The 23,808-nt window shown below is 49.4% G+C and overlaps 1 protein-coding gene across 1 annotated transcript in view; it reads right to left on the reverse strand.

The window, feature by feature from the left end:
* The window catches only part of ODF1 (outer dense fiber of sperm tails 1), a 350,860-nt gene that overhangs the window by 42,548 nt on the left and 284,504 nt on the right, over nucleotides 1-23,808 (reverse strand). Inside the window, exon 8 of the mRNA XM_076071399.1 lies at nucleotides 13,088-13,130. Within this exon, the coding sequence (XP_075927514.1) occupies nucleotides 13,088-13,130 (43 nt within the window). The remainder of the gene's footprint in view (nucleotides 1-13,087; nucleotides 13,131-23,808) is intronic.

Consider the following 23,808-nt stretch of genomic DNA (forward strand, 5'->3'; position numbering starts at 1 on the left):
GGGCATCCTTACAATCCTGAGGAACCCGTCCAGTGGTCCAGACTGTTGTTATGTCATGTAGGGCAGTATGTGCACAATTGCCACCCTCCCTCAGCATTTTGCTTGGGAGACCATCTCTGCCCAGTGCTTTTCCTGGTATCAGGCTCAGGATTGCCTTCAGTACTTCCTCAACAGATGGCACCTCAGCCAGCCACTCACAAGAGGTGACTCCAATATTTGAGGCACCGCAACCTCAGCAGGGTCATCCCCACTTTGTCCCATGATTTTTTCCAGGCTGAGAGATTTCCCCTCCCGCAGGACCTCACAGAAATGCTCAGAAAATATGCAAACCTGTTCCTGGGGGTCGGAGATTGGATCACCCTTCTTTCCCCTAATGATGGTAATAGGTGTGGCGCTGCAGGTTACTTTTTGATGTAATTAAAGAGCGATTTGTGATCGCGGGCCATTGAAGCAGATTTCATCTCCTCAGCAATCTGCGACCACGAACCATCCTTCTAGCGCCTCACGGTTCTCCGATCCTCAGAGTGAAGGCTGCGGTAAGCCTCCTCATTCTCTGATCTGGGATGCTGTAGACGATGAGAGTGGGCCTGTCGCTTTTTCTCAGCCAGCCTGAACACCTCCTCTGTCAGCTATGGTCTCTGAGGAGGTCTGGACCGTGTACCGAAAGCTGCCATTGCAGTTGCATGAGCCACAGTCCTAAACCTCGCCCATTTACCCTCGACATCAGGAGGAGTGGGGGACGATGCCAAGCCCAGCCGTAAGCGATGATGAAATTCTCGCTTGCAACTTTCATCAGCTAGCTGAGACCAGGCCACTTTAGGTTGGAATGGGGTCCTGGGTGTACACCCACCACCCGAGTGGAAGAATGGCAGGCGCATTTTACAGATGACAAGTAGATGGTCAGTGGGCAGATCAGCTCCACGGTAGGCCCTGGTGTCAAGGACATGGGCCCGCATCCGCTGCTCCGTCAATATGTAGTCCATTAGATGTTCTTGCTTGGACCCGGCATGCATTCATGATGTGGGGATGCGCCGATGCGCCGATGCCAGAACAGCGTGTTGGTAATTACAAGCCCATGGGCTGCACAAAAATCTAGCAGCATCCTACCGTTGTTATTGAGCTGATCTGGCCCATGTATTCCAATCACTGCAGACCAGGTGCTAGCATCATGACCAACTCGGGCATTGAACTCACCCAACAAGAGGGGTCACTTTAGCCAGCACCTGCGACAGGTCATAGAAGGCATCTGACTCATCGGCCTTGCCTGCATCCCTCCACAGATGTTCGTCTTTGGTGGGGGCATAAGTAACCACGACCACCACTCCTCGCCTCTGGTTGATGGGAAGACGAGCCCAAAGTAGTCTGCAGCTTTCAGCTTCCCACACCTCACTGCCACGCTCCCACGCCCCCTTCATTCTTTTGTTCAGAAGAAGAGCCACTCCCTGTTGTTTGGCAGTCTTCTGCCCCGAGTAGAGGACTGTCCACCCCTCAAGGTGGCAGGAGCCAGAACCTGTCCACCGGACCTCCTGAATACCACAGAGATCCAGGCGGTACCGGTCCAGCTCCTGACAAAGGAGTGGCAGCCTCTCCTCCGCAGGGAGTGTTCGAACATTCCACGTGGCCATCGTAGTGGCTTTTTGTTGTTTCTGGAGGAGCCCCGAGGGTAAGGATTCAGTCTCCTGGCTCCGCCAAATGGGGTTTGGCCAGGAGACGTCATGAACGCCTGTCCCCCCAGGGCCTCCGGCACAAGCTTAATAAATGTTTTACCTCGTAGTTTAGTGGTAGTTAAATTGAAGGTGGAGGGGTTACCAGCCCCTCGCACCCGTCCAGAGCCCCCATTTGGCCGCTGTGGTGGTTACATACACCATGAAAGGCCAATCTAAATTGGCCCTCCCCCCACAGCACTGCCCACCACAACGTTGCCGTCCGGCACCACGAGGAGGAAGGGGGTTGTTTTTGCCTACACACACTCACCCACACACACTCACCCATGCACCTACCCACCAACCCACCCACCACACTGCAAGTCACTTCACTTCTCTTTCTTGTTCTCCCCTCGCATTGCTCCACTTTAGAATGTCCTCTCATCGTCTCTAATTCCCCAAGTTCTCAAAATAACCTTGCTGACAATTCAAGACACTTGTTAACGCCCCTCATCTATGGTGGCTTTGACAGTGCCGTTTGCTGCTTGGCCACTGGGCCTCTGGGCTGTGCCCAGCAATGGTGTCAATGCAAAAGATGTGGCTAAGGCAGAGGTCAGAATCAGAATCTGAATGTAGTCATCCTGGAGGAATCCGATGTCCCTATCCTACCAAAGGTCCACTGAGGTATTAACTTGTTTTTCAGACGTGACCTGGCCACACATGATAGCTCAACAAAGTGGCCCATCATATAGACATTTATAGCAGCAAAAATAATCTAAATAATCTCAATACATGTTTCTAAATGCAGAGGTAACAGCTCCCCACCGCACACAACAACTGAGTCCCCCTCAGCTCCACTCCCCACTCCGTTTGCCTGAGGTGCATCATCTAAGCAGGAGCAGCGTCTCGACTTACACATGCCAAGCCTGCTCCAATGCCAGCCCAACAACAACCAAAATTCAGCTTTTAAGTTCCAAGTTTAAATTTGTAAAACCATCCGAGGATCACAGTCTCGTTCATAAGAGAAACCTAAGTCATGAAGACAACATATATAACAAAAACAACAAAGTAGACATAAATCAGCGCAAACAAATCAACCATGGGTACCACGACCACGCAAACATGACCAAGAGGAAACACCGCCAACGTGGCGTCTACGTGCACACCGAACGCAATCGGCAGAAACCTACTGGATCTGTGTGCACGGCGTTGGTAACGCTGCACCGTCGTGCGACAAGAGCGCCGGCGCGGGAAATCGATTGCCGTGTCGTCATCGGAGCACAACGCGCCGTCCGTGGTGTCGCGACAAACGGCAGCGCGGACGTCCGGCGCCGTCGTCGGCGCGCGGCTAAGGCCGCGGAGGGTTTGCGTGCGGCCCGAGAGCACAGCTGCCACACAAGCGTGCCACGGCCCCCGTGAGCGTGCCGTGTTGGCCGTGAGCGCGCCGTGGCCCCCGCGAGTGTGCCGTGGCGAACGCGAGCATCATCCCGACGGGCAACGAGCGTTAAACACGATGAGCGGCTTTGCGGCAGGTCCCACCGGAAGGAACTGATATGGATCATCTCGGGAGGCAACAGATGCTGCTGTACGGACACTGTAAGGATGAACGACGGGCAAGCGTCTTGGGTTCATGACAATGAACCCCTCCTCCTTGTGCTCTGTGCAACTTGTGCAATGCTTAAAGTCAAAATTTCAACTTGTGCAGTTGGGCCCATTGCCCAAGTCAATTACCACAGTCATGTTTACCGATGTCAGCTTCACGCGTGATTAACATTGCTTATGACTTGCACTGCGTACGGCGGAGCTCAAGTTGCGTCAATTTTGAGACGGCAATGGAATTGCAAACACCATCGTCGTCAGCAGTTTCCACGCGTACACCAAAAATAAAGATAAACCTCCCGTTATTTGCGCGCACAAAACCAATAAACAAACACGACTGCAATTAATTCAGCATTCGTTTCTTTAAATGCACCATCAATCAATCAGTAAATTGTCAATTAAATCTAATAAGCGCTTGTATTTAAATCAATTCGTCAATGCTGAGCAACTGCAATTCCAAGGTCCAGTCTCGGTGCAGAGAGAGGACTGCGGAGGCAGACCAAAACGTGGGGACCAGCAGACAAACGAGGGGAGCAGTGTGGATTTCCGGACCACAGTGGCCGGAGGAGAGACAATGGTTTGTGTTGCATTGCATTACACTTCTTAATTTTACTAAATTTGCTTTCTCAAACTTTCGATTTTCTTGCTCTAAACCATTGTCTCTCCTCTGGCCACTCTGGTCCGGAATTGCACGCTGCTCCACTCATTTGTCCTTCGCAGTCCTCTCTCTGCCCCGGCCCCTCCCCCCTCTCTCTATTTAAGGCCTCGGGACAGATTAGTTGTCCTTCTGATTGTCTTGGTGTGTCTCGCTCGGCGTATCTTTGTGTGTGCCTCTCTCTGCATGTGTGTCTGCCTATGTTGTTTCCGTGTCTGTGTTTCATCATTAATTCTTACCTGATGGTTGCTTGTGTTGCAACCGAAACGTCGTATTCTATTATTTGATTTTATTTTCTACGTGCCTTTATATAAGCTTCATCGCTTAAATGAGCATCGAGTCGGGGGAATCATCTCCCCTTTACAGTGGTGGAAATCCCACATTCCTATGGCTGAGGCGAGTCCATCCACAGGACAACCCACTTTTGACCTCCCCATAAATTAGTACTCATTTTAACGACCTCGGAGGGATGATGGGCGGAGCCGTGCCGGTCTGGCGCGGCCACTGCAGTGTCGCCATGGCAACGCAGCGGGACGCCCCCCCCGCCTCAGGAACAGTGCTCATTTGTTCCTCAGATGGAGCGTGTCGGTGACCACTGGACAAGCGATTAATGTATCATCCCCACGTGTACACGGCGGGAGGGGAAGGCCCCCCCCACCCCCGCGTGCGCTGCCTCTCAGAGCTTCGCTGGACTCGCACAGCTGGAGGGAACGGCGGCGAGCACCACCCCCGCGCCCTCCCACCGACACCGACCCCACGGCACATGGCTGTCGTGGTCAGGGCCCCGTGCATAGGGCGCCGTGCGCAGGACCCCGTGAGTAGGGCCCCGTGAGTAGGGCCCCGTGAGTAGGGCCCCGTGAGTAGGGCCCCGTGAGTAGGGCCCCGTGAGTAGGGCCCCGTGAGTAGGGCCCCGTGAGTAGGGCCCCGTGAGTAGGGTCCCGTGAGTAGGGCCCCGTGCGCAGGGCCCCGTGAGCAGGGCCCCGTGAGTAGGGGCCCGTGCGCAGGGCCCCGTGAGTAGGGCCCCGTGAGTAGGGCCCCGTGCGCAGGGCCCCGTGGCCAGGGCCCCGTGAGTAGGGCCCCGTGAGTAGGGCCCCGTGAGCAGGGCCCCGTGCACAGGGCCCCGTGAGTAGGGCCCCGTGAGCAGGGCCCCGTGCACAGGGCCCCGTGAGCAGGGCCCCGTGAGCAGGGCCCCATGAGTAGGGCCCCGTGAGTAGGGCCCCGTGCACAGGGCCCCGTGAGTAGGGCCCCGTGAGCAGGGCCCCGTGAGCAGGGCCCCGTGAGCAGGGCCCCGTGAGTAGGGCCCCGTGCACAGGGCCCCGTGAGTAGGGCCCCATGAGCAGGGCCCCGTGCACAGGGCCCCGTGAGTAGGGCCCCGTGAGTAGGGCCCCGTGAGTAGGGCCCCGTGAGCAGGGCCCCGTGAGCAGGGCCCCGTGAGCAGGGCCCCGTGAGTAGGGCCCCGTGCACAGGGCCCCGTGAGTAGGGCCCCATGAGCAGGGCCCCGTGCACAGGGCCCCGTGAGTAGGGCCCCGTGAGTAGGGCCCCATGAGCAGGGCCCCGTGCACAGGGCCCCGTGAGCAGGGCCCCGTGCACAGGGCCCCGTGAGTAGGGCCCCGTGAGCAGGGCCCCGTGAGCAGGGCCCCGTGAGTAGGGCCCCGTGCTTAGGACCCCGTGCACCCCGCAAGCCTCGCTCAGGCCCCGTGTGTTACACTTCACACGTGAAATGCTGGATACATTGCTTTTGTAGTGTTGTGATTCATCAAAGAAGCCTCGAGTAAATAGCATTGCAATGTGTTCTCCATCAATAATAAATGTTATTATGCAAGAAAGTTGTGCACAATGAAATCTGAGCGGTGTTTATTGCAAACTTTTCGCAAACTGTGGCAAGAAACTTCTAAGAATGCGATCGTAATTCCTTTTCCATCAAAACTAAAGTGACGTCATATTTGAAGTCCCAGAAGTCATCGGGTGATATTGAATAACACCCCATCACAAAACATTCGGAGATAATTATGTTTGCTGCATCACTTCTGGTGTGGAGTGGCCTTACAACGGATTGCGTGAAGCTCAATAAACCTGGCGACCTGAGTTTGGTTCCTGGCAACAGCGAACACCAGCAGCAAGTGACACTCAACACCAAGGCGGCATCGTGGCCAAAGCCATTGAAGCCACCGCCACCATACATCGCTGCCAACGCTCCCCTTCACCCTGCGCCAGAGCCCACAGACGCTGCACAGGAGAAGCGCAGCAACCTCCAAGATCTGCCATGGCAGCCTCAATCCAAAATCTGCTCTTAAGGCTCGTACAGAGACTGATAGACTCAGATAAACCTATAGTCTCACACAGAGACACCCACAGACTCATACAGAGACCCACAGACTCACAGAGACCCATAGATCTGCCCTGACTGTCTCATCCCAACATCCCTTGGCTTCTGGACCCATGGAGACCGCGCTGATGCCGGTCACGGCAATCAGACCTCCCCCGTCCTGCATGCAAGTGCCAGCTGGCGGCAGCAGCTTTTGCTGGATCGAATCTTCAAATCATTGGGTATTGATTTAAAAAAAATTAAAGCCAACACTCAACAGTTGGCAAACATGTAGGGTTTGAAAACAAAACAAAAACATCACAGTAGCCTTATTTTTTGCTGTTTTCCAAATATTTTACCTGCGAAAATCCCTTCAAATGGAACATTTCATTGGCACGCGTGTCCAGGCGCAAGCGGCAAACAAACGGCCGCACACGAATCGTACCCAAAAATACTCTTCACGTACACACTCGCACACAGTACAGTGCACCGATACGGTTCGTCGTTGCTTCTAACACACGACGGTGCACAGCTGCTGCTGCTGCTACCGCCGTCTCCCGCGGCATAATGGCACTTGATTTCTGTCGGGCTGCCGCATGGCGGACAATCTCTGTCAAGTGTGACCGGCCACTCTAAATGAAGGTGGATGGAAATGGATGCAATTTCTAAATCTGATGGCGTGACAATAGCCACGCTTCAAAAGCTTCCGTGATGAAAAAGCCGTCCCTCTGACTGGCCGCCACAGCACTACATGCCTGGTTGTTTATTTCCCACGTTTACTATGTGAGCTCAGTTTTCACTGTGGAACTTTTTTAAATTGCCCATCGGATGGAATATGGTACGCGCCACGGTGGTGAGAATGTTAACGACCTTGCCTGGTATACAGGAGGTCGTGGGTTCGGTCCCAACCCTGCTGTCTGTATATTTGGAGCTTGCAATTTCTCCCCGTGGTCACGTGGATTTCTCTCCGGGTCCTCCGGTTATTCCCTCCACATTTAGAAACATGCGTTTAGAGGATTTGACTGCTATAAACTTCCACGTGATAAGCCACTTCGATGAACTACCATTTGTGACCAGGTCGCTTCTGAAAAAGAGCTACAGTAGTTCAGTTGGCCTTGCCTGGTAAAATAAAACGTTTAATTTAGAGTTAACTTGAAATGAACAATAATATACTGGTGGAATTTTTTTAATCATTATTATTATCACTATACAAGCGCTACAGGAACCACCACCCGATGTGAGCGTGTGTAGAAGGTACGCTGAGCATGACACATTCCTTTTGCCTGCCCAGAAACCCTGGTGGGGGCTACCCCGGGGGGTTACACTGGAGGGCCACCCCGGGTAGCTCACGGCGTCCAGGGCTCCGCATTCTCCAGCTAAGGCTGCGGCCCGTTTTGCTCCTGCTGCGAGCGAGGCTCTGTTTAAAGTGTACGTCCCCAAGGTGATGCCTTCAACACTTTTTAACCGATCCTATAACCAGGCTCAGCAAGGCAATTTCAAAGCTATTAAGGTTCCCTTCGCTTCGTCTTGCTCAATACCGTTTTGTACTCGGGGCAGAAACGGCATTGTTAGGGATGGGTAATGCAGACATCCTGACCATGAGGAATTAACCAACGAGCTCCTGAGTCTCAGCTCAACACGATTACGCACTAAATCACAGTAATTTAAAGCATGATTTCTGGCTCAAATGAGCATTGGGGCATCAGTGCTCATCTCTGGTTTTCAGCCCTGAGCCAGTGGCAGAAATTCCTCATTCCTATAACAGGGACGTGGCCGTTGCTTGGGAAACCAATGATGGCTTCCCCTAAAAAGTGGTACTAATTTTCCCCCACACCGGTGGGTATACGATGGGCCGAGTCAACACCGGACCACGACTTGAACTCGCAAAAAACTTTCAGATGTGCAAGCCGCTTGCTCTCGTGCCAAGTCGGCCGGCCGCGTTGCTATTTTTCGAGGTGCGCGTGGAAACGGCGAGTGTCGTGGCACCTCAGTGGGAATGAAGCATCATTGGCGGTTTACTTTCGGACCAGAAAACTCGTTTTGAGTCACTGCCGTTGACCCGATGCACCGAGACATTTCACTGGGCGCTTTGACCTCCCATGGAAGGCAATTTACACAATGGCCGCTCAACGTGCTCCGTGCCAAACAATGCCCATTATTTTTAAAAATACTCTGGAGGAAATGTTTAAAAAATCAAACGCTAAAAGACTGAACAATATTTTACTGACATAATAGAAATAGGAACTATGACATGCCAATTTCCACTTTAATTCATGAATACGGTAATGTACGTCCCAGCAGGCCCCTGTTACGAGTGGCCACTGAACGACATCTTGTATTTATTCTATTTATCAAAATATTTCACCTGTAAAAAAAAAAATCTCTCGAGATTAGGACATCTCGTTTTGCAAAGACGTCTAGAATTAAATTAATACATTTTATGCGCAACGTGTAATTTTTTAACTGTAATAACTGAATGTTGAACGATAACATTTACTCACTAATATATTTATCAATAACTTATTACACCCAAGGAAATACTCAACGCAATTAACTCATATATATTTTTGTTTGTTTTAACTGCTGCTGAGCACAGGCCCAATGCCTAAAGCGTCAAAGCAGCCAGCAACATTATAACAGATAACACACGTGTATTTTCTCAGCATTAACCCATCGCAAATATAAGCAGTCTGTTCTCCTATAAGGCGATGGTAGTTGTGTTCCTGACGAACACGACGTTATGGAAACATCGCGTTATAATAACAACCATCGATCCAATGGAAGGCAGGTAGTAGGTTTAAAAAACACCAACATAGCTGACCTTTTTTATGATAATTAGTGATATCATTTAGATTTTTACGTGTTCTTTCATAATGACCTTGTTTCAGTTGGATGATTATTTATTTTAAAAAAAGCATGAAAATGAGTTTTAAAAAATGCGTGCTCCAGTGTTAGTCGCGAAGCCACTCATTTTAAATGAATGTAACCAAGTTGTATGCAAGGCGAGACAACTAATATAGGGTGTAGCACAGTCCACAATGGCACGTGAGATGCGTACGCAGGCTGAACACAGACTGAGACGCGTGGGTAGCATCTTGAGGCATCCAGCAGCACTCCAATGCCTTGTACGATGCTACGCCGAGGCAGCCGTACGGCCGCTTATTCCTACTCGCGTGACGTAGTTCTGTTCACTTAATCGCGTTATATATCCAATTCACATTTGCGTTGTGTTCCCTGATACATTCATCAAGCTATATCTATTTGCGTTATGAAAACAAGCATTATAGTAGAATGGACCGTTTAACTGGTAGCAATGCTCGCTATTCGTGGTACAAGCAACACACCACACTGTCAGGCTTTTAAAATATAATGATCAAAGTTTTTATAACAACTTCAGAAGAGCGACGATGACGGGAGGAGGGAATGCCAAGTGCAGCAGTGCGAGGGAAGAAGCAGAAAGAGACGTGTCGAGACCTGCAGTGGGGCGAGTGAGTGAGTAGGTGGGTGAGTGAGTGAGTGGGTGAGTGAGTGGGTGAGTGGGTGAGTGAGTGGGTGAGTGAGTGGGTGAGTGAGTGGATGAGTGAGTGAGTGGGTGAGTGAGTGGGTGAGTGGGTGAGTGAGTGAGTGGGTGAGTGAGTGGGTGAGTGGGTGAATGAGTGGGTGAGTGAGTGAGTGGGTGAGTGAGTGAGTGAGTGGGCGAGTGAGTTGGTGAGTGAGTGGGTGAGTGAGTGGGTGAGTGAGTGGTTGAGTGAGTGAGTGGGTGAGTGAGTGGGTGAGTGAGTGAGTGGGTGGGTGGGTGAGTGAGTGGGTGAGTGAGTGAGTGGGTGAGTGAGTGGGTGAGTGAGTGGGTGAGTGGGTGAGTGGGTGAGTGGGTGAGTGAGTGGGTGAGTGAGTGGGTGAGTGAGTGGATGAGTGAGTGGGTAATTGAGTGGGTGATTGAGTGGGTCAGTCAGTGGGTGAGTGAGTGGGTGAGTGAGTGGGTGAGTGAGTGGGTGAGTGAGTGAGTGGATTAGTGACTGGGTGATTGAGTGGATGAGTGAGTGGGTGAGTGAGTGGGTGAGTGAGTGGGTGAGTGAGTGAGTGGGTGAGTGAGTGGGTGAGTGAGTGAGTGGGTGAGTGAGTGAGTGGGTGAGTGAGTGAGTGGGTGTGTGAGTGGGTGAGTGAGTGGGTGAGTGAGTGGGTGAGTGAGTGAGTGAGTGGGTGAGTGTGTGAGTGGGTGAGTGACTGAGTGAGCGGGTGAGTGAGTGGGTGAGTGAGTGGGTGTGTGAGTGAGTGAGTGAATGGGTGAGTGAGTGGGTGAGTGAGTGGGTGTGTGAGTGAGTGGGTGTGTGAGTGAGTGGGTGAGTGGGTGAGTGAGTGGGTGTGTGAGTGAGTGAGTGGGTGAGTGGGTGTGTGAGTGAGTGAGTGGTTGAGTGAGTGGGTGAGTGAGTGGGTGAGTGAGTGGGTGAGTGAGTGAGTGGGTGAGTGAGTGAGTGAGTGGGTGAGTGGGTGAGTGAGTGGATGAGTGAGTGGGTGAGTGGGTGAGTGAGTGGGTGATTGAGTGGGTGAGTGAGTGGGTGAGTGAGTGGGTGAGTGAGTGGGTGAGTGAGTGGGTGAGTGAGTGAGTGAGTGGGTGAGTGAGTGAGTGGGTGAGTGAGTGGGTGAGTGAGTGAGTGAGTGGGTGAGTGAGTGAGTGAGTGGGTGGGTGAGTGGGTGAGTGAGTGTGTGAGTGAGTGGGTGAGTGAGTGGGTGAGTGAGTGAGTGAGTGGGTGAGTGAGTGAGTGAGTGGGTGGGTGAGTGGGTGAGTGAGTGGGTGAGTGAGTGGGTGAGTGAGTGAGTGGGTGAGTGAGTGGGTGAGTGAGTGGGTGAGTGAGTGGGTGAGTGAGTGGATGAGTGAGTGAGTGGGTGAGTGAGTGGGTGAGTGGGTGAGTGAGTGAGTGGGTGAGTGAGTGGGTGAGTGAGTGAGTGGGTGAGTGAGTGAGTGAGTGGGCGAGTGAGTTGGTGAGTGAGTGGGTGAGTGAGTGGGTGAGTGAGTGGTTGAGTGAGTGAGTGGGTGAGTGAGTGAGTGGGTGAGTGAGTGAGTGGGTGGGTGGGTGAGTGAGTGGGTGAGTGAGTGAGTGGGTGAGTGAGTGAGTGGGTGAGTGGGTGAGTGGGTGAGTGAGTGGGTGAGTGAGTGGGTGAGTGAGTGGGTGAGTGAGTGGATGAGTGAGTGGGTAATTGAGTGGGTGATTGAGTGGGTCAGTCAGTGGGTGAGTGAGTGGGTGAGTGAGTGGGTGAGTGAGTGGGTGAGTGAGTGAGTGGATTAGTGACTGGGTGATTGAGTGGATGAGTGAGCGGGTGAGTGAGTGGGTGAGTGAGTGGGTGAGTGAGTGAGTGGGTGAGTGAGTGGGTGAGTGAGTGAGTGGGTGAGTGAGTGAGTGGGTGAGTGAGTGAGTGAGTGGGTGGGTGTGTGAGTGGGTGAGTGAGTGGGTGAGTGAGTGGGTGAGTGAGTGAGTGAGTGGGTGAGTGTGTGAGTGGGTGAGTGACTGAGTGAGCGGGTGAGTGAGTGGGTGAGTGAGTGGGTGTGTGAGTGAGTGAGTGAATGGGTGAGTGAGTGGGTGAGTGAGTGGGTGTGTGAGTGAGTGGGTGTGTGAGTGAGTGGGTGAGTGGGTGAGTGAGTGGGTGTGTGAGTGAGTGAGTGGGTGAGTGGGTGTGTGAGTGAGTGAGTGGTTGAGTGAGTGGGTGAGTGAGTGGGTGAGTGAGTGGGTGAGTGAGTGGGTGAGTGGGTGAGTGAGTGAGTGAGTGGGTGAGTGGGTGAGTGAGTGGATGAGTGAGTGGGTGAGTGGGTGAGTGAGTGGGTGAGTGTGTGAGTGGGTGGGTGAGTGAGTGGGTGAGTGAGTGGGTGAGTGAGTGGGTGGGTGAGTGAGTGAGTGGGTGAGTGGGTGAGTGAGTGGTTGAGTGTGAATTAGACAAAACAGCCAGTCTGGTAGACGGAGCCCCAGAATGGGTGGGAGAATCGATGAGCGAAGTTCATGGGAACAGTAACCACGGTAGTCGTAACCACGGTAGTCGTAACCACGGCAGTCGTAACCACGGCAGTCGTAACCATGGTAGTCGTAACCACGGCAGTCGTAACCACGGCAGTCGTAACCACGGTAGTCGTAACCACGGTAGTCGTAACCACGGCAGTCGTAACCACGGTAGTCGTAACCACGGTAGTCGTAACCACGGCAGTCGTAACCACGGTAGTCGTAACCACGGCAGTTGTAACCACGGTAGTCGTAACCACGGTAGTCTTAACCACGGTAGTCGTAGCGATAGAAGAGTGATAGGGAGGCGACTTACAGCCGGTGGGCGAGTGAATGAAGCGAATAATCGAGTGCTGGATCGCCAGTCACCCTGGCTGCTTCACTCTGAATTCTATCCGGGGCAGTGAGGAAGAAACCGAATCCTCCACCCCGGATATTAATGATCTGTGGCGAGATGTTAACTACCTCGCCTGGAATGCAGGAGGTTGTGGGTTCGATCCTGAGCCTGATGCCTGCTGTATGTTTCTCTCCCCGTGGTGTGTGGATTTTTCCCCTGCACATTTAAAGAGACGCGTTGACAGTATTTGGCTGCGATACATTGTCCACACGACAAGTCACTTCGTTGAGCTATCATTTGTGGCCAGGTCGCTTCTGAAAAAAGGAGCTACATAGCTCAGTGAACCTTTCCTGGTAAAATCAAAATGTCAAAGAGTTTTTGTATTGTTTAGTTTATCCAGTTCACTGGGGTTTGTGCAGCCAATGGCAACTTACAGGCATGCTAAGACGGGACACGGTCGGTCATAAGAAACCAGGATGGGCGTGGGACCACTCACACAAGCACCTGGGCATCAAAGAGAGAACATTACAGACAGTGGCCCGCAGACAGAGAGCAGCTCACCTCTGAGTTGGAGTGATCGCACCTCAAACGTTCGGCAAGCCGCCTGTAACAACACAAGAAAAAGCAACGCTTAGTGTGAAATCTATCATTCAGCTGCCCACATGGGACATTTGCGGGACACGAAACATCTTACATTTACATGAAACTTACAGATTGACATGCTGATTTCGTGCAATACAATGGCCGCCTCTACAGCACCGTAGTCGTGAGGTAAATCAGGCTCTCCGATCTTACATTTACATGCAAATTCCATCTCTAGCCCCGCCCACTTACCCTTGGGTTGCACGCATCTAAAACCTATACAACATCTTGCCTCAGCAGTTCTCCTGCTGTATTTCTCCTGCCTCAGCAGTTCTCCTGCTGTATTTCTGCTGCCTCAGCAGTTCTCCTGCTGTATTTCTCCTACCTCAGCAGCCCTCCTGCTGTATTTCTGCTGCCTCAGCAGCCCTCCTGCTGTATTTCTCTTGCCTCAGCAGTTCTCCTGCTGTATTTCTGCTGCCTCAGCAGTTCTCCTGCTGTATTTCTCCTACCTCAGCAGCCCTCCTGCTGTATTTCTGCTGCCTCAGCAGCCCTCCTGCTGTATTTCTCCTGCCTCAGCAGTTCTCCTGCTATATTTCTCTTGCCTCAGCAGTTCTTCTGCTGTATTTCTCCTGCCTCAGCAGTTCTCCTGCTGTATTTCTCCTACCTCAGCAGCCCTCCTGCTATATTTCTGCTGCCTCAGCAGCCCTCCTGCTGTATTTCTGCTGCCTCAGCAGTTCTCCTGCTGTATTTCTCCTGCCTCAGCAGTTCTCCTGCTGTATTTCTGCTGCCTCAGCAGTTCTCCTGCTGTATTTCTCCTGCCTCAGCAGTTCTCCTGCTGTATTTCTCCTGCCTCAGCAGTTCTCCTGCTGTATTTTTTCACCTGAAGACGACTGCTCGTGTTGCGACCGAAACGTCGTGATTTTTAAAAATTATTTTTCTATCGACGTGACTTTACCGGAAGACCCAAAGAGTATGAAAACATTGTAAGTTATTCCTTTATCCATAACACTGCCACGACTAGCAGTGATTAAAAAAAAAAGTGAAAGTGGTAATTCATGGGATTCTCGATTTACGCCGACGGTGATGTGACTCAGCATTGTCGTGCCACGTCACTCGTCTGTCATGGCCCATCGCAACAAAACACCGCGCTATCGACAATGGTGACAGCAACCGTAGGGCAGTCACCAGTTTGAACCATTTTAAATAATTAATACTTGTGTGTAACGTGCGTGACGTCACTCCACATGCCGCACCCCCCTGTCATTAATATTCATTAGCGGGTTGATTTTTACACAGAAGGTCGAGTGAAACATTTTTTTTTTGCTAAATTCGCTTTAAGTTTCACGTTTCTTTATTGAAAGTGAATCTAATTAATGATCATACCCAGCAACAAAGTGGATTTGGTGTCTTTGTTTATTTCTTCAGCACTTGAGACGAAAGGTAAGTCTAATTTATGCTTCTACATTATGGTAAAATAGACATTTCTCGGTGATTTTCCAGATATTGTAACGATTTCCAATTAATCTCAACCCCAGCGACCGAAAGCAGAAGAGAATAAAGTATCAGAGCAGTGAATTTGAACAAATTGAAGCTCAGTTCTATACAATGCTACAGTAACATGCAGTGAAGTGTTTGATGACATACTTTCGTGCAAGATTCACTGCCATTAAATTTACAAATGACACAATTATACTCTGCTAAATTGTTTCGTAAATATTACAGCTTCCGTCCTAGGACGGGAAAAAGGCTTGTAATGAATGTACACCCAAAGCATAAACAGTTCGTGTGTAAATAAGTTATTTGGTAATGCTGCTGCTGACAGTGGTGCAAAAAGACGGGTAAGAATAACAACTGAACGCATTCCTCAATGACACTGTGGCATCATTAAAAAAACGACTACCTTTCTTTGACTGCAGTGTCATTGACAAATGTGAGTTTTTAAAATCGATATAAAAAAATAAATGTATGGATATATAAACACAGCGGCTGAGCAGAGACCCAAAGGTTCCAAACGTTGTGATTAATCAGAGTTTATCTTATCTTAATGTAATTTATATTGCGCCTGAACCAAGGCGCTTTACAGATAATTAAGGAGGGTACGACGCGTGTGAACGTAACGGTGGAGGTGAGGTGAATGAAATAGATGACAGGAGGCAATGGGTGGCCAATCTGTGAAGCGTGAATTCGGTGAAAGCGAAATTGATGACGGTAAATGATGATGAACGGGTTGAATGAGTGGGGAATGAGTGATAGCCACGTAATGAGAATATGAAGATGGAACAGAAACGGTGTTGGTGGTTATGAGGGTTAAGAGGGGGGGGGGTGGTCGTGGGGGTGAGCTTGGGAACAAGAAGTGAGTTTTGGGTGAGGAGCGGAGACTCGTGAGCGAAGGTGACCGCTTAATGTGGAGGGGGAAGTTTGTTCCAGTGAAGGGGGTTGGCGAGAAGAGAGAGAGACAGCGTGGATTGAGCACAAGGAGGAGGAGGAGGGAAAGAGAGAGACAGCAAAGATTGAGAATTGAAGCAGGGTTTACAAAATAATGCCAAAACAAGAATTTACGTATTTGGGTCTTTGCAAAGAAAAACCACTGACAACAAAGCATCACCCACCACACACTTTGCCTTTATATTATTTTTGTTCCATGGATGTTGGATCCATGCAGTGTGATGTATCGCAGAATAACGTTCAATCTAGATGACGGTGTAAATATCACAGACGCATGAAGTTATTATTATCACGCCGAGTGACAAGACCACGACGTGGCTGGCGTTGGGAGGCGCCGCGTCCGCGCAGTTTGACTCTCCTTGCCACAGCTGCTGCTGCTGTTCGGTTTAACAGCGCGTGAATGCCAGCAATGATCCTCATTCTTTGTTACGCCTCGAGGGCTCCTGCTCGGATACGTGGCCAAACCGTCAAGTTATGTTTGGGTCCCAAATACAACTAATGGCATAATCAAAGGTCCGCACAGATATGTCCGAGAGCCATTCGCTGCACTGCCTTCAAGAGACCACCTCTTCGGCATGCAGGTGGGTGTCTGACCTACGCAAACGTGTGCGGCCTGTGACCGTCCGCACGGCATGGCCTAGCGCAGCAGCAGCGTCAGCTGAAAACACTCGCAAAGTGATTTGATGCTCAATATGCAGCGAGGCGCTGGTGCTCATCTTCCATTTACAGCCCTGAGGGCAAGTGAGTGGGGAGAAAAAAAAAATCCACATGCCTATGGCAAGGGCGAGTCTCTCCAGAGGACAACCACCGTTGACTTCCATCACAAAGCGGTACTCATACTGCCCACCCAGGAGGGATGATTGGCTGAGTCAAACCCCCCCCCCCCCCCCCAAACGAGGGCGTGAACCCACGACCTCCCGAATGCGAGCAACTTTTACTCCACGATGGAATGGCATCTGTCGCAGGAGCGAACGTGGGAATTGTACCGGAGCGCAACTCAACTTTATCGGCCTTGTAAGGTCGAGTCGCAGAATATTAAGTGAATAAGTAAAAAAAAAGCAATGTGCACAGAAGAGTAGGTCTGCGATAGCAGGGGCTGCCAGGACCTGTCGTGTGATTTATGATACGATTCAAATGTCCCATGTGCTTTTGTAAAGGGCACATCACTTATAACACAACAGATTATACCACGGGCAATTGGTGGTTCATATACTCCCGGGAAACACAATGCTTCGTACCATAATCCTCACCGAACTTAAACCTTTTAAGATATTTAACCTAAGCTGCTTTGAATTTAATGAACAAATAAGGGCATAAATAACTTTAAACACAATTTATCATAAACCAATACGCAATCACTCTTGTTCTTTTATCGCTTTGGTCCTGCATCTCAATTAGCTATTTTAACTGGTTGGATGCACTAAGAGCGCTTTAAAATACTAAATATTTTTCCAGAGTAAGCAGCACTAAATTACAAACCCATTTAAGCAGAAATAGTTGGCAGCACTTTCCAATGCATCCTGGCAAGGCCGCACGCCCGTGCATGCGGTCTGAGCTGCTGCAACCATCAACTGGCACACACCACGCGTAAACAAAGTGGCGGGGGAAAGCGCGAGGCTTAGCTTAATTAATGTGCGGCGAGGCGGCGTCGTGGTGCATGTATGTTGAACTTCTTTCGCACTCATAATAGAGGTTTTTTGGGTTAGATCGCGTAAATATATAAATGTGTCATTAAAACCCGCCACCACTCGACACAGCCAACTAGTAAGGGTTGCCACGTAAACAGAACGTGCCCAATTCGTCACTTGTACAGCAACACCGGTGTGTTGGAGAGCCAAGCCACAACATTTACAATCTGAGTACGACGTTTCGCCAGTAATTACAACTAGCTTCAACGGCGACAGCCAGATTTGTGGAGAAGTCTTAACTGTTTCGCTCCTTGGCACTGTACGTAGCCAACCGTGCTAAGCCGGAAGGACAAACACTTAAACGCAAAAGCAGTCTAAAAAACGCGAGTTTTCAATCTAGATGATGATTTAAAAGTGCATCGCTCAAGTGGCTTCCTAATATCGGAAGGAAGAGCGTTCCAGACGGCCACAGAAGCAGATCTGAAAGCGCGCGATGCGGTGACCGTCTTTGTTCAACGACGAGCCAAAAGCCGTTTTGAGGATGACCACTGGAGTTCGCGTGATGGTGGTTTATGTTCCTTGACGAGATCAACGAGGTATCGTGGTTCATTTGCGGCAAGCACTTTGTGTGTAATGAGTGAGACCTTAGTATAATGCATTCGTTCGGCAACCGGAAGCCAATGCAGCTCGGCTAGCACTGGACGGACACGGTCGGATCTTGCAGGACACGGTCGGATCTCGCAGTAGCCGTCACGACACTTGCCAGTGATCAGAGCGGTACAAGCATTCTCTCCATCCCAATGACAAACGCGGCTTCCTCCGCGGAGCCTCCAAGCTGTCTTTGAGCGTGGGGGCCTCCACCCACAAAGTGCGATTTTATCTCCATGCTCGTGAGTAATTATTGAGGAAAATCAACCTGTAATGCAGACTTTTATTATGCAATTAACGCCATAAACCATCTTATTAAGAGGTGCCAAATAAACACAACGTGCATGTTTAAACTACAAAAGATAAATGTATAATAGTCACCGAGATATCATGCAGAGACACGACTTCTTAATGAATTCATGATATTCAGCCGCAGGGTGCAACTTAAACTGCAGGATGTTTAGCAAAATAAGTTATCGTAGATGGTTTTTTTGTCGGGCGTGCCGGATGAAAAATGTAATGCTACACATTAAATGTTATACAGTGACGTTGGTATTTCTCATGGGCCAGGATTCTGGAATCCTCTGATGGGAAGAGAATCTCTCTTAGCATTAAGAATCATAACGTTGTCAACTCCACATTGCGGTGCTGATGATGGCGTAGGAAAACAATCCTTGTGTAGTTTGTGATGCTATGAGAAGACACAATGGGGGTGGGAGCGCTGAGAGAGGGGGTCTCAGGCTCGGAGCTTCCAAACTTGAGCCTGCATGTCAGGCCCAAAACATTCTCTCTCAAAGCAGCTTTTGTCAATTATTTCCTTCCTCGTTTTCTTCTCATGGTTTTGGTATACTCCAGACCCATAACGTTGTCTTCACGTGGGTTCTCGTAACTAACATTACACAGTTTTGGTGCTGTTTACAGTCTTGAGCTAGTGATGCAACTTCCACATTCCCATAGCGGGGGGGGGAAGGGGGGGATATTAATTGGACAAACTGCTTCTCTATTTTATCGACGCCGCATGGATGATTGGCTAAATAAACCCCAAATGTGGATTTGAAACTAGTAACTTTCCGATAGCGAGCCGCTTGCTCTACCGCTGAGCCTCCTCGCCGCACTACAGAGAAGGAATGCTCAACTAAGATGACAAAAGCAATATTGTCAGCTGTGTCCAAACATCCGTGTTTCTATCTGCCACGTGTTTTTTTTTTCCAGCGGGCATACTCCACGCACCTTAAATGCTTCTTAAGTACGACAAAGGTCAGTTCTTTTTTTCCTCCAATACTTTGGGAATTATAATTTCACACATGTCTAACTGTGCCCAACTCCTGTCATCTCAGATTAAAGTCTTTATTGACATCACCACGTGCAATTGTACCATAAAGCACACGGGCAGAGCTCTCCACTTCGTTAACAACATTTAACAGAGCCTCTACAGCCCAGCATATATTTACTCACAGAAGCAAATGTTTCTTAATTGAGTCCCATGCCCCCCCCCCCGCCCCGTAAAATCCCACCACACTGAGCGCGCCGTTGCTTAATAAAGTACTTTTCGCTGCACTCCAAGAAAGGTTTACGAAACGCGGCGCTGTCAAAATCTAGTTTAAACTTCATATCAGTTCATAATGATATCAGTTGCCAAGCTCTCCGCCGAAATGACATTGGCGCGAAGGTTACAGGCGCATCCTTCCCACCAGAGCACCGCACTGCATTGTGCCCCAACAGCTGCATTAAAATAATGCCATTCCTTCCTACGATGGCAATCTCAAACAGTATTCCCCACTTTTAAAAAAAATGACAAGGGACAAAACAGCCGGCAATTTTCGGGCCGCTCTGCATCTTCAAAGATGTGTCTTGGGAAAAATATAGTGCCGCAGAGGTCACCTACACACCCACACGACTCTCCCCTTGACGCTTGTTAGTCGGCCACGCTGAGTCGTCGTGCAGTAGATGTAGACGCTCCCTCGCTCCAAGATATATCCGAGACACAGCTCTGAGGAACGCCCCTTTGCGAGAGGGAAACTCTCACGGTCACCCGGCAGCCACCCTGGGCAAGGTGATGGCTTTGGTGGTGGTGGTGAAGATGATAAAGCTGCCGAGATATTTTCCTGCACTCTGTGAAATCTGAGCTGGGATTTCCACCAGAGAGTCCTCTGACTGTGTGCACACATCTTCAAATGGGAGCGTGGCTTCTCTGCAGCAGAATAACGCAGGAGCTTTATATGCGTTTTCTGATGTCTGGTCATCAGCTTGACTGGATGGTGATCCATTATGTATTTAACAAAATACACAAGCGGACAATACGACTCCTTCCCATATCTGTCCCTCCACGTATAAAATAAAAGTAATTGTACACATCCCATCAGCAACAAGACCTTCTGGCAGTCCATTATTTCAGCAACTTTGGCTCAACACAAGTAGATGCCTGAACATACAGATGCTGAAAAATTAATTCCAAGTCCGTTTAATATTCGACAGACGTGTTCATGTTTCCTTATTTTGTAAAGGTATACCTCTCAGAAAATAACATACTAACATGCGCGTTCATTGGGAGGTCAAAACATATTTTTTTGGTTCATCTCAGCGAATGCCAAAAAATATGATTGTAACAGGGGACATAAAGGGTCGAATAAATCCGAATTCTGGATGAATTCTGAAATTGTCACTGCGAGTTTAATACTTTTGTGGCCGAGCCGTCTGCGCCGCGTCTAAGCGTGAGCCGGGTTAATCGTGGGCGCGCGATCCCGACGGACGGCCTCCGTTTCCACGAACGCTCCCCCCCAACACCCCCCCCCCAACCTGCACAATCACGGAGCTCGGCACCGCCCTCCCTTCTCGACGTCCGCATTCAACATCAGCTCAACTCCACACGTGCGTCTTTGCGGCCGATGTCAACAATTCCTCATCGATTGTTGGGTTAGGCCACGTAACGATCCGACTTACTTCCCATCGTAAGGCCGTGGCCCCACCACCCGGACACAGCCAAAGGCATTCTTCAATTCTCGCGCGGTTTTGCAGCCGCTGAACAACGCGCCGGTTACGATTGGTGCGGCTCGCCACTTGCAACTGCGCAAAGCATCTCTCGGGGAATAATCCGGGAAGCTTCTTCAAGATGCGTCATGATATCATTTCGTTGCGAGAAATGTTCTTCAACTAACAAGCGGAATGAAACGCTAATGGCTGGCTCGTGAAACGCACGAACACTGCGTGACAACACACGTTTGTTTGGCTACGTCGGGTGGTGGAGGGTCTCACAACACATATCATTACGTGGCCAAATCAAGCTGTCAATTATGAATAATAAGCTTAGGAGCTATGGACAAAGAATAACAGCCCAGAAATGTGTGTGACGCGCGTGGCGTCACTCCACATGCCGCACCCCCCACCCCCCCTCGTTATTAATAATAAAATAATCATGAGCAAGTGGATTTTTATACTCACGCAGAAGGTCGAACGGACATTTTTTTTCACAAAGTCGCTTCAAATATGACGTTTCTTTACAGAAAGTGACGGTCAAAAATATACGCAGCAGTGCTACGTCCGTACGTGACGTCACTGCAAGAGAGGCTCCCCCCCCCTCATTAATAATCATGAGCGGGTGGATTTTTACACTCCCCCAGGTCGAGCGGACAAACATTATTTTTACGCAAATTCGCTTTAAATTTGACGTTTCTTTATTGAAATATGATCAAATAAATAATTATACGCAGCAACAGTGCTTTTGCTGTCTTTATGTATTTCTTCAGCACTTGAAACAAACGGTAAGTCAAAATTTTTGCTTTTCAATTATAATGTATACATTTCTCCGTGATTTTCCAGATGTTATATCGAATTCAAATTGCTTTCAACGCTAGCGAGTGAAAAAAGTATGAGAGCAGTTATTTTTTAGCTAATTGAAGGTCAGTTAAATACAGTGCTACAGTGACACGAAGTAACGTGTTTTATGACAGTTTTGTGCAAGAATCACTGACATTAACAGTACGTCAGTGAAATGTAGCCAAGTGTTCAAAATCATCACTTTACCCTACATTGCGGGGATCACAAAAAAGATCTCCAAAATCTTGATTAACCACAAAAGATCCAGGTCCGTTTCAACACATTACATAAAATCCGTGATCTGGTTCCGTCTGTAAAAGATGTGATTCCGGACATACAGTACCCTGGCGTCTACAAACTAAGTTGCCTCTGTGGTAGTAGTTACATTGGAGAAACCAAACGACATGTCTCGGACCGCATTCGTGAACACAAAGCAGACCTAAAACACGGTAGGACCAACACCTCGGCCGTGGCAGATCACTGTTATAATTCAGTAGGCTCACATGACATTAACTTCTCCAAGACAGAGGTTCTTGCAAGCCATCTGGCTACCATGAGAGATTCGTTCATGAAGCTATCCACATATACAAACACAGAGACAATTTCAACCAAGAAGATGGATTCTGGCTTAGCAATCATTGGAAGGATTTGATAAACCATTTCGGGTCTTAATTGATTGTTCACGCTTACGGTGGCTTTCAGACAGCATACATTAATTTTTCGTCTCCCCCCTCCTCTTTTCCGAACATAGATGGACTCGTCCATCTAAACAAACTGTCAAATCGCTCTCCGTGGCGCTAACGTTTAAAAATAAATAAATACAAACCGCCACTTCTTTCAAATGTTCTTGCCGTTGGTTTTCACACCTGATGATGACTGCTTGTGTTGCAGTCGAAACGTCATGATAATTTTATTGGTTTTATATATATTTTATTATTTTATTGTTTGCCTACAATGTGACTTTACCGAAAGAACCAAGAATATGAATCACTGCAGTCACGAAAGCTTTAAATCCAAATTAAATTTTTTAAGTTAAGAAAAATGTATTTACGTGCAACAATTAAAAAAATGTACAATCACGCAAGAACACGTAAATGTACATCTTTAATATTACAGCTTCAGTCCTAGGACGGGCAAAAGGCTAGTGGACAAAGATTTAGTTTTTGCTTTCAATCCTGTTCTAAAATAAAATAACATCAACAACAAAGTGCATCTCAAGAAGGCGGGGAGCACAACAGGGTGGGGGGGATGAGCATTAGCGGGGTAATGGGCACGAGCGACGAGAGCTTCTCGCAGGATGTTCAATGAGTACACGGCATAGCGGAGAACGGACATTCAGCCACATGACTAATGCACGTACGGAAACGAGCGAAGATGCTTTAGAGAAACAGTCAGCAGTTAACATTGCGCCGTGTTCAATTAGCTAACGTCCCTGGAATGGCACAGGAGTGCTGCGGTGGCGAGATGTTAACTATATCGCCTAGCACACAAGAGGTCGTGGGTTCGATCCTGACCATGACGCACGCTGTATATTTGGAGTTTGCATGTTCTTCCCGTGTTCGTGTGGATTTTTCTCCGGGTCCTCCGGTTTTCGCCTCTACATTTCTAAACGTGTGTTTAAGAGTATTTGACTGCTATTCATTTCCACGTGGTAAGCCACTGCTCGTTGGGCTATCATTCGTGGCCAGGTCGCTTCTGAAAATACATCTACATAGCTCAGTGGGCCTTACCTGGGTTAAAAATAAAACATCGTTTTTAGTATTTTAGGTAGAGGAAGAACACTCGAGACTCGGGGGCAGGTAACAACGAGCGACTCGCGTTCTCACGAGAGCTGCCGGGTCAACGGCCAGACAGCTACACGAGGCCTCCTTCCCCAACGCGGGGCAACGTGGGGACCACTCTGGTTGGTGCTGTCGGCCTTCACCCACGCGCCCCTGGCGAAGGTGATGCTGGTGGGAAGGCGTCTATGATGGCAGGAAGGTCTCTATGATTACAGAAAGGTGTCTATGATTACAGGATGGTCTATATGATGACAGAAAGGTCTCCATGATTACAGAAAGGTCTATATGATGGCAGGAAGGTCTACACGATAATAGTAAGGTATATATCTTTGGCTTAAGGGCATCTTGATACGAGAGCAAGAGGCAGAGTATTCCTCAGATTGCA

Source organism: Petromyzon marinus, chromosome 33, assembly GCF_048934315.1.
Source record: "Petromyzon marinus isolate PM22_M1 ecotype Great Lakes invasive population chromosome 33, UKy_Petmar_22M1.pri1.0, whole genome shotgun sequence".
In the NCBI taxonomy this organism is placed as follows: Eukaryota; Metazoa; Chordata; class Hyperoartia; order Petromyzontiformes; family Petromyzontidae; genus Petromyzon; species Petromyzon marinus.